The 15,265-nt window shown below is 40.6% G+C and overlaps 1 protein-coding gene across 1 annotated transcript; it reads left to right on the forward strand.

Moving 5' to 3' along the window:
* The first annotated feature begins 274 nt into the window (after positions 1-274).
* LOC129327570 (olfactory receptor 10X1-like) lies at positions 275-1,216 on the forward strand. Its single transcript, XM_054976323.1, has one exon. The coding sequence runs from the start codon at positions 275-277 to the stop codon at positions 1,214-1,216; it is 942 nt and encodes a 313-aa protein (XP_054832298.1).
* Positions 1,217-15,265: the final 14,049 nt, after the last annotated feature.

Below are 15,265 nucleotides of genomic sequence, written 5' to 3' on the forward strand. Positions count from 1 at the left end.
TGCTGAGCGGAGACCTGGGACAGCAGTGGGGCTTTTCTGAGATCCTGTGATGTGAGGGAATGGGGCTTCTCCTTGTGAAAATGCCCTTTTCTCTATAACCACCAGACCACCTCTCTACCTTTTCTTTGAGAAGTAAATAATTTAGGACCCTTGTGGTACACATCTATATGCTCACAAGATATGAGCTGTTCATGATGACTCACAACAATGAGATTAAAGTTGCAAACTGCTGCTTCTCTTGTTTCCTTTCCAGGCTCAAAGGTACTGCAAAGCAATGAAGAAGAATCAAACACTTGTAACAGAATTTATCTTGGCTGGGTTTTCCAGTTTTCCAAATCTGCAGACTATTTTATTTGTTTTGTTCCTTCTCATGTATATTATAACTCTGGTTGGAAATCTGCTGATAATGGTAGTCATCGCATTTGAGAGGACCCTCCATACCCCCATGTATTTATTCCTCTTTGCTCTGTCCTTTTCTGAGACTTGGTACAGTTTAATAATTATTCCTAAAATGCTGAGAGACTTGCTAGCCAAGAGTAAAACAATCTCTTTTGCAGGATGTGTTGCACAAATGTTTTTCTTCCATGGGCTGGGTGGCACAAACTGCCTGATTCTGACAGTAATGGGTTATGACAGGTATCTAGCAATATGCAAGCCCTTGCACTACCCAGTCCTCATGAATATGCAGATGATTCTATGGCTTGTAGCTTTTTCCTGGACTGGAGGATTTCTCATATCCCTAACTCAAACAGCTCTGATTTTCGGGTTGCCCTTCTGTGGCTCCAACAACATCAACCACTTCTTGTGTCACATGAGGGCTGTAGTTAGGGTGGCCTGCACTGATGAAAGTACCACTGAAGTAGTGGTTTCCGCCATCTCTATTTTGGGTTTGTGTGGAAGCTTCCTGTTCATTATATTAACATATGTCTTCATCATCTCTACCATTCTTCAGATTACTTCCACTGATGGCCGGCAGAAAGCCTTCTCTACCTGTGCTTCCCACCTCATTGTGGTGATTGTGCACTATGGGTTTGCCGCAATTGTCTATCTCAGGCCAAGCACCTCTGGTGCTTTAGACAATGACACACTGATGTCAATACCGTACACTATAATTACTCCACTTTTCAGTCCCATAATATTTACTCTAAGAAACAAAGAAATCAATGATGCCTTAAGGATAGCAATTAGTAAAAAATTATTGACCCCAAAGAGATGAAATGTTGATACACCAATTTTCTAATGCCAACAAATCCAGTTTAAAGCATTGTTGTGTGATTAGTTATTTCAATATAAACATAGAGTTCCTAACAAATGGTTAACCAGCTTACTTAGTCAGGCCCCTTATACTTTATAAATGAATCTCTCAGTTCCAGGTATTATGTATTTTATGTTCCATTTCAAAATTACTGATAGAGATGGGGAATGAGTTCCTTGCCATTTTATCCCTAAACATTGAGAATGATAAAATATTGAGGATTGATGAATAACAATGGGAGAAAAGACTGGCCATTGCTCATGTCCCAGCATCAAAACATTTCCAGCCAACTTCCCATAGCAAGATGATGGTAGCACATAGTTCTCTGATTCCTCGAGTATGTGCAGGGCTTTTTTTCAGCTGGAACGTAGTGGAACGGAGTTCCGGAACCTCTTGAAAATCGTCACATGGCTGGTGGCCCCGCCCCCTGATCTCCAGACAGAGGGGAGTTTAGATTGCCCTCCGTGCCATGGTGCAGAGGGCAATCTAAACTCCCCTCTGTCGAGATCAGGGGGCGGGGCCACCAGCCATGTGACCATTTTCTCCCAGGGCAACCCACTGAGTTCCACCACCTCTTTCCCCCGGAAAAAAGCCCTGAGTATGTGTAATGTTCTGCAGCCATCCTTAGATTCCTTTGGAGCATGAAAAAGGATAGTTTGGCACATTAATATATTCAATGCCCAGCTATTTTTTTTATATTTAGTGTTCCCTACAGACACGGAGACAAAGGTCATAACAAAGCATGTGTTTCTGGCTGTTTCTGATCATGTACTGAGTGGCGGCTTTTCATCACTGATTTTTTATATTATTCATGACATGATGTGAGCACTTTTTTCAGCATGATCTGGATTGTTATTACATGATTATTTTTTGGGCAGGGGGATTTATATACTCTGAACAAATTAGCATTACATCTCCAAACCCACACAAATACGTGCTCAAATATGTATACAACAATAGCTCTTAAAGCATTCTCTATTATTCTGAAGAATTATTCTTGACATTTATATATGGGACTTAAAAATTCAGCTAACACCCTTTCCAGACACTCCTCCCCTTTGAGATAGCTATAATACTTTAAGCAGATGCAAAGACCTCTCCTCCTATGGTTGATTATGATGCCATGTCCATGTACTACACATAAGATACACAGCCCTCCAGAAGCCTATCACTTATGTTGCATGCAAATATAGCACTGAGACAAACTATATGTGCCAGAGCATCTCAACACTCGAATTTGCACAGAAGCAATTGCTGATACAAAGGAGGCCACAGATATCATTATGGGAACAGGTTTCCCTTGCCTTAGTTACCACAATGATTGTTCTTTTATTTCACAGTCCCTCTATTTAATGTTGCTACAGACAAATGGACAGGCACATACAAGAAAGAACAGTGTACACAGCCAGAGATTAGCTTTCTCTTTTCACCGCAACAATTTCCACTTCTGAATAGACCTTTTCTGTTGCTTAGTTCGAGTGTTATCTCTGCAGTACATGACAGTACATGACATGCTCAAATGGCAAGCTAATCCTGTATGAAAGTAGCACTATTTAGTGAAATCAAAGGCTGTGAACAACCACTTCTTTTGGCCTTAGAACACGTAATTTAAAAAATCTTATTGTACATTCGGACTTTAAATCAATTAGGCAGATTTCCAATAACCCTACAGGCTACTTCCGATGCAGCCATTGCCACTTATGCCCTTTGGCTTTAACTGGTGCCCAGTTTGTAATCCCCGGGACCAATTTCACTTTACATCTTAGACAGTTCACCAGTCTTAGACAGTACTGCCAGTCTTCTGCAGTAGTTTATTTGATAATGTGTAAATGCAGTCTATTATATGTTGGAAGTACCATTCGTCCCCTGAAAACTCACCTCTTAGGACACGTCATGCATAAGAAACAATGTAACGTGCTCCATTAGTAGATCATTTTTTCAGTACCCATGACAGAGAAGATTTTCTGTCACAGTATTATGTTCCATTTCTAAGGGACCCCCTAGGTCGATTCAGAAAGATCTACTACATAAGGAAACTTACTGGATCCACAGTTTGAATACCTTAAAACCTAATGGATTAAATAATGAAATAAATTACACGTTATTTGTAAACTTTTTTCTTGTGGATTCCCTTTCTGTACATGTTGTATACAAATGGGTTGTGTCCCTTTAAATTTCTTTTTGCTCTTGTCATTGCCTTATTATCTGTATATAAGACTGTTATTTGTAAATTTTCTTCTTGTGGATTTCTTTTCTGTACATGCTGTATATAAGTGGGTTGTGTGTCCCTTTAAATTTCTTTTTGCTGTGTCATTGTCCTATCTGTACATAAGATAGTTGTAGTGGGGTGTAGTTACCTGTAACCACCATCAGAGAGGAGTGATTATTAGAATTTTGTACTTGTAATGGTGAGTAGTCCTTGATTTCAATATCTACATAAGACAGAGTGTATCTTATGGATTTGTTTATTAAAGTTTATGTGAGAGGATCCTCCCTCACTGGCACCCTCTCCTGATGGCCTGCCATCCTACCAACTCTCCAGGCAGGTGTCCTCCGGCCTCAGATGGGCAGGGAAGGGGGTTGCACCACCTTGTTCCTTCTCCTGCCCTGGGAGTAGCAGCCCACTCCAGCTGTCTCTCCCTGCAAAATCCTCCTCGGCCTTCACAGGAACCTGAATTTAAAGGCCTCCCCTGGCCCCACCTCCCTGGCTCTGGCCCCAATCGTCACCCCGTCTCCCTGACTGGCCCTGCTCCCAGCCTATCTGATAGGAGGGCTGGGTAGACTCTGTAGTCTCCTGGCCCCACCCACTCCATCCCCACCTGGGGTGTGGCATTTGGTCTGCTCTCTGCCTGGCTCGCCCCTGCTGCTTCTGAACCTTCCCCAGTGGCTCCCTTGGCATCTTGGGGCCTGCGCCTGCCTGACTTGTGCTGATGGCAATCTCCTGTGAGCCTGGATGAAGTGGAGCCATCTGGGCAACTGCAGGAGACAGGTGAGTCTGCTGAGTGGCTGCAGGCTGTTCCCCAGAGTTGTGCCTGGGCGTCGGCTGCAACTGGCCTAAGGGTGGGAGAGGCCTGGAGGGGCTCCTGCAACTGAGGTACTGCCAGAGGCGGTGCTGCAGGACCTAAAGGGGGTGCCTGCTGCTGCAGGGCTGGTGGTGAGGGTGGACAAAAGGCCGGTGTCGCCAGTTTATTTGATACATTAGGTGAGACTTTAAACCACCCTTGAGGAAGTCCAGTAGATGAAACTTCGAGATCTGCAGCCGGCCCCATTGTTGGGCGGAGGGGTCTTTTGCCCGGTGAGGCACCCTGACTTCTGGTGTCACCTGAAAGATACAGACACGTTTTTCATTATTACTTTACAGTATTGTATATTGAGGATACATACCTTCTGGACGACCTTCCTTCACCGTTCTTCTAGCGGCACCTAGAAAAAAGGCTTCAGTATTGATAACTAAATTATAAGGACATTGAAATAATTGTTTTTTGTAGTTTAGAACACTGTATTTGGCGGTCATATAGGTCTTCTTCCTTGTATATTGAATGTCATTGTAACTATTGGAATAGCCTGTATAACAAGAGTATTTTTGTAATTATTTAACTTATTAGAGCACTAGTTATTTTAATCTACACAATAAAATTTATATATCTAGACAAATTGAGTATGTCCTTTACTCCTTTAACCCTTTTGCTCTAATTGTGGACTTCTACTCCTTTGTTTTGGCTAGAGGAACATGGGCATATATGCAAAGATTAAAAGACAGGAAGGAAGAATGTGCATGCTTAAGAAGGTTCTGCATGTAACTGTTACTCAGTTCATATTTGGTTGGGCTTCTTCATTAATCATTATATTTTAAGAATGTTTCTCTACATTCTATTCTGAAAAGGAGAGGTATACCACACTTAAAGTTTTGCTAGCCTAAGTGTGTAATCCTGTGTCTTCCTTCAGTGAGCAAAGTCCATAGAATACAGCAGGATTTCCTTCTAGACATATTTAGCAGGCTGTAAATTAGAATTTACAGATTTGTATGAAAATAGTCCACTGGGAACAATCCATCCATAGTAAAACTTTCCCTTTTTATAGCCTCTGTTTTAAACACCTTCTATGTCTTGAACAAGCAGTTAAATACTATGAATTAGGTGCTATGACTTCATTTCACCAAGTCTTCCTCTAATAATGAAAGACTTCATTCAACTAAGCAAAAATTTTCTCAATGAGAGAAAGCCTTTCTCCATCATAAAAAGTCATTCATTGGAGGAAGTCTTTCTGTCTTTCAGGGAGGCTTAGCAAAAGAGATTCATAGGATCCAAATTATTGGAAGGGAGTATCCACAGACCACACACTCTGGGGCTAGACACTGGCTCTGTGGATACTCTCAGTGGCCACATTGGCCACAGCAACAGAGGTCGCTCCAGGAAGTGATGGCTCCCCTCCAGCCCCCCAGCCCCTCAGCCTCCACCATCTATGAGGATATGGAGTTCACTTGTGGCATCAGCCAAGCTGCACTTGGTGACTTCAGGGAGTCATCAATGCCAAAAATACAGAGGATGACTGACTCCACTTCCATGGTCCGTATCAAAGGTGTGATGGTACAAAGATGCTCCAAGATACCAGCAGGTAGGGGGAACACATCATAGGGGAACCTGGCTGAGCTATGTGAGGGAGCATACAGCCATCCTCCCACCAGGGGCAGCTCATTCCTATTTGTCTCAGCAGCTGCTATAGTGCAGGTGTAGCTGCTATCCACCTTCTCCTGGCTTGCAAACATGGGGATGGGAGATGGGATCCTGGTCCACAGGCCCCCTCCCAAGGGGATATCTATCACCCATGAAGTACCTGCAAGGACACTGCCATTCTCCTCCTGAAGGAGTACAACCCTACTCTCATCACCAGGTCATGGGAATGTCCCCTCTGTTGCCACAGAAGCAAACAAAAAAACCACGTAAATTTACTAATAAATGTGTTTGTACAAGATGAAACTTAGCAGTCCAGTAATTAAATAAACAATTACATGCTTGTTATATAGACAATGAAGGCTAGCAGGTTGATATGACTCTCAGAACACAAGTGGAACAATCATTCATATAGATGCTACATTTAAAGGACCCGGTACCTATGTATACATATTGCAAACATTAATATATCCAATATTGCACATTCATATTAAAGTGCAAGTGCATCAATCAGCACCAATAAGGCAAGCATGCAACGGTATATGGAAAACACAACATACAAGGGTCAAAAGCACTCAATATCCACACAGTGTGGGAGAGTCCACAAAAGCTCTCTCAGATGGAGGCAATTTCAAGTGACTGTGAAAAGTCCTAAATGAATAATCTTCTTAGTTCTGGTTCTGACGGGTTGTCTAGATCCTTATTAGTTCCGTTTCAATTCACATCTTTATCAAAGAATACACAGGCAAAGTTCCATTCATGGCAATTTCTTACAACAAAGTGAAGTATCATTCACAAAAGTACCAGTCACAGGTACTAGCCTTCATTGTCTATATAATTGTTTATTAAATATAATAATTGTTTATTAAATTACAATTAAATATATAATTGTTTATTAAATTACTGCACTGTTAAGTTTCATCTTTTACAAACACGTTTATTAGTAAGTTTACGTGGGTTTTTTGTTCGCTTCTGTGGATTTGTATTGCATTACTCTCTTTGCTTTGATATCCTCTGCTGATATCCTCTGTTGCCACAGCAATGGCTTCTCCACTGAGTGAGTCACCTACAGGAAAGAAGTCAGGGGTTAGTGGGAAGTTAAGGGCAGCAGAGTATCATTACCATACCCCAAGAGAGCATAACATGCCCATTTAAGGACAAAAACTGACCAGGGAGGACTGCAACACTCCAGCCCTCTACTACAACAAATATTGACTTCTGGAATGGCATGGTGCTGTCATGGCAACTGAGTTATGAGCTCAGTGCCATGATCTTCCTGACTCCTTGGGACTCGAGGATTCAGGCCCCCAAGACTCCCCCACACAGAGAGGGGGGCAGGCCAGAGCAAGGTGGAAGAGCTCAAGGGGACTGTGCAGCCCCCACACCGGCTCAAATGGCAAGGACCGGGGAAGAAGCCTTATGGCTCTCAAACTATGAACTCCAGGATTTTGAATAAGTGAAAATAAAGTAAAGATTTCTGACAAGATAGAAGTAAAGACAACTGAATGACTGAAAAAGAATGATTCTACTTGACATCTCTCCAAGTAAGAGAATTGTTTATGGCTTTATGAGGGCTATCCAGCTTGATGAGGGGGGGGAGTTATTATCCTCCGGAGAAGCGGCTGCTTTGTGAACCAGGGGACTGTCATTGAAGAGTGATTGCAAAAAGATTTTTCCTGGGAGAAAGCGTGGGAGCAAAAATCTTCTGAACTATATGCAGCAAGAGCAAAGTAGTTTTTTACCTGTTTTAAGAGATTTTTGATTGATCATCTGAAAGTGAGTGAATAAAATGGCGCTCTCTGAAGGGATATTTTCAAAGCTGCAGCAAATCTCTAAGCTGATGAATAACGTATTAAGAAAAGCAGATGAGACACTTGGATTGAAATCAGATAAGGGCACTGTGATAGGTGCCAAATTAGAAGAAAACCTTGATGGGACAGATTTATTTGAAAGGAAATTGGAGGAGAAATGACAACAAAATGGAGTCGAAAGGCAGTCTTTTTCTGTGAAAGTACAAAAGGTGGAGAAGAAGGAGGAGGAGCATGGAAAGAAAGCTGTGAGAAAGAGATCTAGTGTATTGCCTCTGTACGAAGCAAAAAGCACACAACGTACTTCAATTAAGAAATACATCACAAAGAGGAAGAAAGACAATCAGAGACATAACAATGTACCCATCGACACCTTGCAGAAATTCTTGGAAGGCAAGAGGAGCCGCTTATGGTTGATTGTCGGAAAGAAAGAGTTGCAACACTATTCTAGAGGGAGAAAGAAGAAGAAAGAAGATGGAACTTAAATCATGATCCAGGGGCTTTGATAACTGGATTAGAGGGAGAGGGGCAAAGGGGTTCTTGGACTCTTCTGCTCCTCTTCTTATCTTTCTTTTTACTTTCCTTCTGTTGGAGCTCTTTTCTTTTCCTTAAATAAAAGTATTGTAGGAAAGAAGGAGCCATAATATTATTTTAGAGGGAGGGAGAAGAGGAACAAAAATGAAATACCAAGTATGACCCAGTAAATGGGTCTTGGGTGTCTCTTATTTCCCCTCTTATTTCTTATGTTTTTAATTGGGATTCCTTTTTATTTCTTTAAATAAAAGGATAAGAATGGTTTTTAGATAAGATAGCTGGTAGGTTTAACAGGAGAAACACTAGGGAGGTAGAGGGAACCTTATAAGTGGGTTAATTTTTAAAATCTAAATTATAGGTTAAGCTAAGTCTGCCTATATATTTGCCTTGTTTTTCTTCTGCCTTTTTATAATGAAAATACAAGTATTAAATCTTAGATGGCTTGAGATCTGATATATCAAAGATCGAGGGTAGGCTGTTATAAAAATTTCATTGTATATTTCTTTCCTTTAAGAAAATATTTAGTTAATGACATATACAAATAATGGGACTAACAATAGAATGTAATGATGTGGATGTTCACTTCTATTTTCTGTTTTTTTTTATTTTCTCCTCTCTGCTCTATTTCTGGAAAGACTAAGGGCTTAGTACTCTAGGCTCAAGAATTAAAGGATTGAAATGTGCCTTAAGATGATGCTCACTTAAAATATAAATAAATTGTTAGAAATGAGAAAGGAAACTGAATAGGTGGGTTAAAAAGCAAGAAAATTAAAAAGTGCTTGAAGAGATTTAAATGGACACTGTATAGGTTAAGCTAAGTCTGCCTATATATTTGCCTTGTTTTTCTTCTGCCTTTTTAAAATGAAAATATAAGTATTAAATCTTAGATGGCTTGAGATTTGATATATTAAATATTGAGGGTAGGCTGTTATAAAAATTTCATTGTTAATTTAATTTATCTCATTATTGTTTTGTATATTGATTTTAGTATTGTTGTTTTCTTGTTTTTATTGATTTTAAACTGTTCACCGTGCAGAGCCCTGGGAATGGACGGTATATAAATTGAAATATAAAATAAAAATTGTATACTTCTTTCCTTTAATTAAATATTTAGTTAATGACATATAACTCCCCTCTCCCCCAGTTTTAGTCTGAATTGGTGCCTCTGGGATTGCTTTAAAAAATCCTATTTATGCATCTCCTTGTCATGTCTAGTTAGTCCTAGGGGGTCTCTAAAGGAGAAAGAAGGGAAATGGATTTCAGAAAGGGCCTTATTTAAATTCGTCTCACGTGCCTTTTTCTTCTACTGTTGTGTTACTAAGGCGTCAGCTGATGCAATGGTTGCAGAAAAATAATGTTTATTTGCTAGTATAAGCGCGAAGTCTTCCAATGAACTTTATAGGATGTTTTATCGGATTCAGCACAAGTTTTCCCGCAAATGTCTTTTAGACATCTTCCAGCCCTCTTTGGATCACCCAGGTCTGCAGTGAACCATGGGGCTGGCTTCTGCTGTTCCTTTGTGCTTGCTCCTATAACTATCTCCACCAGCCAGAGTGTGGGTGTAGTTTCTCATTCTCTCTACTGAACACAGAGGCTGCCAACTCTGCTTTTCTTTCTGTGGGACTGTGGGACATTTCCTTACTACACAGCAGGGTCCCTCTTCTGCTCTATTTCCTGGGAACTTTGGAAGTTCTAAGTCCACTCTCTGGGTCATCAAAATATACTCTACCCAGCTCTGCAGACTGAGGATAGATAAACTCCACTCTTGGCGGATTTACAGTTTTAATTCCTTTTTAAATTCGTCTCTCTCAGCCAAGGGCTTGGCTGTCTTTCCCTTTTCTTTTCTCTCCTCTCATTTAACTCTTCATACACACATCTGAATACAAAATTTCACTGTTCATATGCTTGGATATACACATTAACATGGTAAGGGGGGTTGAGTGTATCAGTGAAGGTGAGAGCAATACCGTCAGGAGTGCAGGCTTGTTCAAGAGTCTAAACTCCTGGAAGAGTCACTCAAGGAAGAATGGTCAAAGCTGAGACACCAGACTCAGATGCATCCACCCCCTTCAGGAATCAATGGTCTCGTCAGCAGAAGAGAACTGACAGTTCCAGTGGTGATGGGGGCAGAGGAATCCCTGAAGGATAGATACTGTGCAGCAGCAGTAGTGGAAGGTGATACTGGAGGAGGATCTTTCATGGACAACAGCAGTGATGTTTCAGGTTGGTATTGCATAGAAGCAGGGCTTTTTTTCAGCTGGAACGCGGTGGAACGGAGTTCCGGAACCTCTTGAAAATGGTCACATGGCTGGTGGCCCCGCCCCCTGATCTCCAGACAGGGGAGATCAGGGAGCGCAGTGCAGAGGGCAATCTGAACTCTCCTCTGTCTGGAGATCAGGGGGCGGGGCCACCAGCCATGTGACCATTTTCTCCGAGGGCAACCCACTGAGTTCCACCACCTCTTTTCCCAGAAAAAAAGGCCTGCATAGAAGAATGCAATGCTAAACAAATTCTTATCATCTCTTACCTCAAAAACCTTATGGAGACAACCCAAAATGAAAGAAAGATATAGTGTTGGAAGACAGGACCTTCAGGTTGGAAGGCACTCCATTAGCTGCTGGGGAAGAGCAAGAGGACAGGTATGAATAGTGCTATTCTTAATGACTGCCCTGGATTCAGGCCAAAAGGCTGTCCAGTTACTGATGTGAACAGATGCAAAAGGAAAGTCCAAAGTGATGCAACACATATAATACAAACATGGAATGTGAGAAGTAAGAAATCAGGTAAGCTTGAAATTGTAAAATGAGAAATGGAATGTTTAAACATAGTAATCTTGGGTGTGAGTGAACAAAAGTGGATTGAATTAGGACATTTTCACTTCAATTACAAAGTGTTTTACTCAAGAAATGACAAACTCAAAAGAAATGGTGTTGTTTTAATAGTGAGGAAAGATGTAGCACAAGCAATCAGGGGCTATAATGGAAAGTCTGACCAAATAATATCAATCAGACTTCATGGGAAGCCTATCAACAGGCAGTTATGATTTCCCCCAAACTGGTTGTGGTTCTGGGTGAGTATCCTGAACCCAAGCTGGAGAGTCCACGTGTGAGGGAACACTTGTGGTAAGAATTGCCCTATAACAACACTGAAGTTCTTCGGGTCAGGAAAGCTCCCAGCTTCCTGGCTTTTTGCAAACTATGCAAAACTTATACAGAAGGGCTTTTTATACAGGTAGGGAAATGGTTCAGAGAGAGGCGCTGGTAAAGGGATAGGCACTGCTGACTATATTATGTTGTACTGTCTTTTCCTGTAATTACTCTCCTACTGTATATTTTCTCCACATTGTTTAATATGTCATATCAATTTGCTTATACTTTGTTTCAACATTGTTTCAGCTATGTATCAGATTTCTGGTTTTTTAAAAAACATTGTTGTAATGTTTGTTGAACGTATTGTTTATTGAATGTCTCAACTGTTAATCATATTGACTTACACTGTGTAGATAGATAGATAGATAGATAGATAGATAGATAGATAGATAGATAGATAGATAGATAGATAGATAGATAGATAGATAGATAGATAGATGATAGATAGATGATAGATAGATAGATAGATAGATAGATAGATAGATAGATAGATAGATAGATAGATAGATAGATAGATAGATAGATAGATAGATAGATAGATAGATAGATAGATAGATAGATAGATAGATAGATAATCCACCATCAGTTCCAGATGGTGATCTATAATACATACCCGCTGCTACCAAGTACATACTAGTGCTTTCCCAATTTTATCATCCTCTATAGATCAGTGAGGGCCAAGCTACAATGGCAAGTGAACAGACAGAGGGCCAAGCTACAAGTGACGAATGACACTTGAACAGCAAGTGAACAGACTCACATGTATTCCTCCCTGTTCACTTGTGCTCCACTTGGATCGAGTGGAGCGCAAGTGGAGCACAAGTGAACAGGGAGGAGTACATGTGAGTCTGTTCACTTGCTGTTCAAGCATCATTCATCACTTGTAGCTTGGCCCTCACATGTATTCCTCCCTGTTCACTTGCGCTCCACTTATGCTCCACTTGTGCTCCACTTGATCAAGTGGAGCGCAAGTGGAGCGCAAGTGAACAGGGAGGAATACATGTGAGTCTGTTCACTTGCCATTCAAGTGTCATTCATCACTTCTAGCTTGGCCCTTAGCTGGACAGCATGACAGGGTCCATCCTCATGCTCTTTGAGACCTGAATGAATCCTTCCTTAGCCACCCTCTGATTTGGTCTTTAGTTCAGAGACAGCCCTTTTGTTTGGCCATCTCACAAGTGAAATGACTATTGAGCCATTTCACTTGATACTGACTAGAAGACTAGCAGTCATATTTATCTGAGTTCTTCAGCTGTTGCAGATCATATAAGCAGTTGTTTTTCTTTTCATGTGGGAAACAGGTAGTCCTAGCCAGAAACTATTCCAAATTGTTTGTTGCATATAGTCCCCAGGAGTAAATTGTGGATATATTGGAAACTTGCATTGATCAATTTGCTGAATGTTTTGCAAACAAAATCATTCACATCCAGTCAGATTTGAATACCACATTATTTACGGATACGTTATTGATCCTGGACGCCAACTTAGTTTGCTGGTTGTGGTTTCTTCCTGGATAATGGAAATCTAGTGGCAATCTGTAACACGAGGCTGCATTTGAAGATGATTCAAAAGCTTGAACTGCTTCGGAACATGGTGATTAGTGCTCTTAAAAGTATTGGCTGAAGCAAGCTTATTGTTGCCAGTGTACTTCTGGGTCCAATACAAACTGCCATTGTTAATCTTTAAAGCCCTAAATGGCCTAAGATCGATGTATGTGGTGGACTACCTCTACCCATACAGACTAGTTCATGCTCTGAGGTCACCCAAAGAAGCCTTATTGTGAGAACCCCTTGCTGGAGAAATCCAATTGGTGAGAAACTGCACAGGGGCTTTCTCAGTAGCCATCTCTGCTTTTTGGAATTTACTCCTCCTGCACTGCAGACAAGTCCTTCATGAGAGGCCTTCTGGCATCGGCTGATTTTTTTTTTAAATTCAGAAGGCCTTTTGTTGTTGTTGTTGTTGTTGTTGTTACATCTGGCCCCAGTGTTTGTTAGTTTTAGTGTCTGCTATTTTAACTATTTCGTATTGATTTTAATACAGTATTCTTTTAGAATAAAAAGGCAAACTATAAATCTTCAAACAGATAAATAAAATATATTGATTTCAGAAGCATTGGTTCCTCTTAAATAACTTCACGTATATATGAACATATCATTGTTTGATACAGTAACATGACTGTCTAGGTAAAGGTAAAGGTAGTCCCCTGCGCAAGCACCGAGTCATTACTGACCCATGGGGGGTCATCGCATCAGGATGTTTTCTTGGCAGACTTTTTACAGGGTGGTTTGCCATTGCCTTCCCCAGTCTTCTACATTTTACCCCCAGAAAACTGGGTACTCATTTTACTGACCTCGGAAGGATGGAAGGCTGAGTCAACCTTGAGCCAGCTACCTGAACCCGGCTTCCACCAGGATCGAACTCAGGTTGTGTTGTGAGCAGAGTTTGGGCTGCAGTACTGCAGCATACCACTCTGCACCGTGGGGCTCTTCTGAATAAAATGTATTGATTTCAGAAGCATTGGTTCCTTCTAAATAACTTTACGTATATATGAACATATCATTGTTTGATACAATAACATGGCTGTCTAATGAGACATTAAACATTGTAATGTTGAACTAGAAATGTTAACTTCCCTGGCTGTCCAAGAATAATTGAGAAGTTCTATTTTCACTCTCTTTAATTTATTGCATCATAAATCAATAGAGAAAAGGTTCATTAATTACTTCTGTAGCAGAACTTTCAAACAGAATGTGGGTCAAGTCCCAAAGAAACAATAATAATTTTAAAATATAATGATCAAGGGCATAAATCTGCTGAGATTTAATTATGAAATTTAAAAACAACAAATGGTGCATCCCAGTGTTGGAAAAGACAGCTTCATATAGTTTGCTTGAGTGACAAGGATTTTTTTTTAGTGGAAGAACATGGGCTGGCCCTGAGTTAGGAGGTGTCTGATATACTCAGGACTGTTTTCACTTGGCTTGACTTTTAAAAGAAAGCCCCAGTTTTTTTCCTTCCACACTGTGTTCTTATTTGGGACAAAAAATTCCTTTTTGCATCTTCAAGGAATCAGAAGGACTGCAATACAGAGAACAGCAGGTGATCAATACATCTGCTGTGATCATTGTATAAGGTAAGTGTTCCTTGAATGTTAGACAGACAGGTTGGGATCATTTTTAACTGTGTTATGAAGGAAACAGAGTCTAGCAAATATTTATACCAAAGGAAGTCAGGGTTTTGGTGGAAATACACTCATATATTTGTTTTTCCTCATTGTGGAAGACCAGGTTTAAAAGGAAGTATCAAAGATTATGGATAACCACTTCCTTCTCTTAGAAACCATTTTTCCTGATTAGCACAATGGAATAATTCAAAGTTTTTAACAATGACAGAATTCTAAGGGACAATTCTGAAACATGCAAAAATGTTTCATTTTCAGTAAACTTTTCACATTTGTGAAATATTCCTCACAGGGGGATATTTGTTTGTAGCATTGTACCAGCACCCACTCCAGATTCCTAAACCTTGCCCCCAGAATAATGTAAGTAACAGTGGGAAAGTTATCAAATATAGGAAAAATATACATTCTACCACACAGTAGAAGACAAAAATGTTGCCTTCCTCCTTTACTAGCTATTTACCAGTTTACCCAATTGGCTGAATATCAATGTCACCCTAAGCAGAATTACACCTTTCTAATTTGAAGTCAATTGGCTTAAGTCCAAACTAGCCATTATGGCCTGGAACTAGTGATGTGCAAGTGAAAACATAAACAGACTTAGCACAGTTCTGCTTGTACCAGCTCTTGTGCAACATCAAGAGCTTTCCTCTCTCTATATTATAGTACCT

This window comes from Eublepharis macularius, chromosome 4 (genome assembly GCF_028583425.1).
Source record: "Eublepharis macularius isolate TG4126 chromosome 4, MPM_Emac_v1.0, whole genome shotgun sequence".
Taxonomy (NCBI): domain Eukaryota; kingdom Metazoa; phylum Chordata; class Lepidosauria; order Squamata; family Eublepharidae; genus Eublepharis; species Eublepharis macularius.

What these genes read in the sequence shown, in the direction of transcription:
- LOC129327570 (XM_054976323.1), top strand. Translation starts at nt 275, where the DNA reads ATGAAGAAGAATCAAACACTTGTAACAGAATTTATCTTGGCTGGGTTT.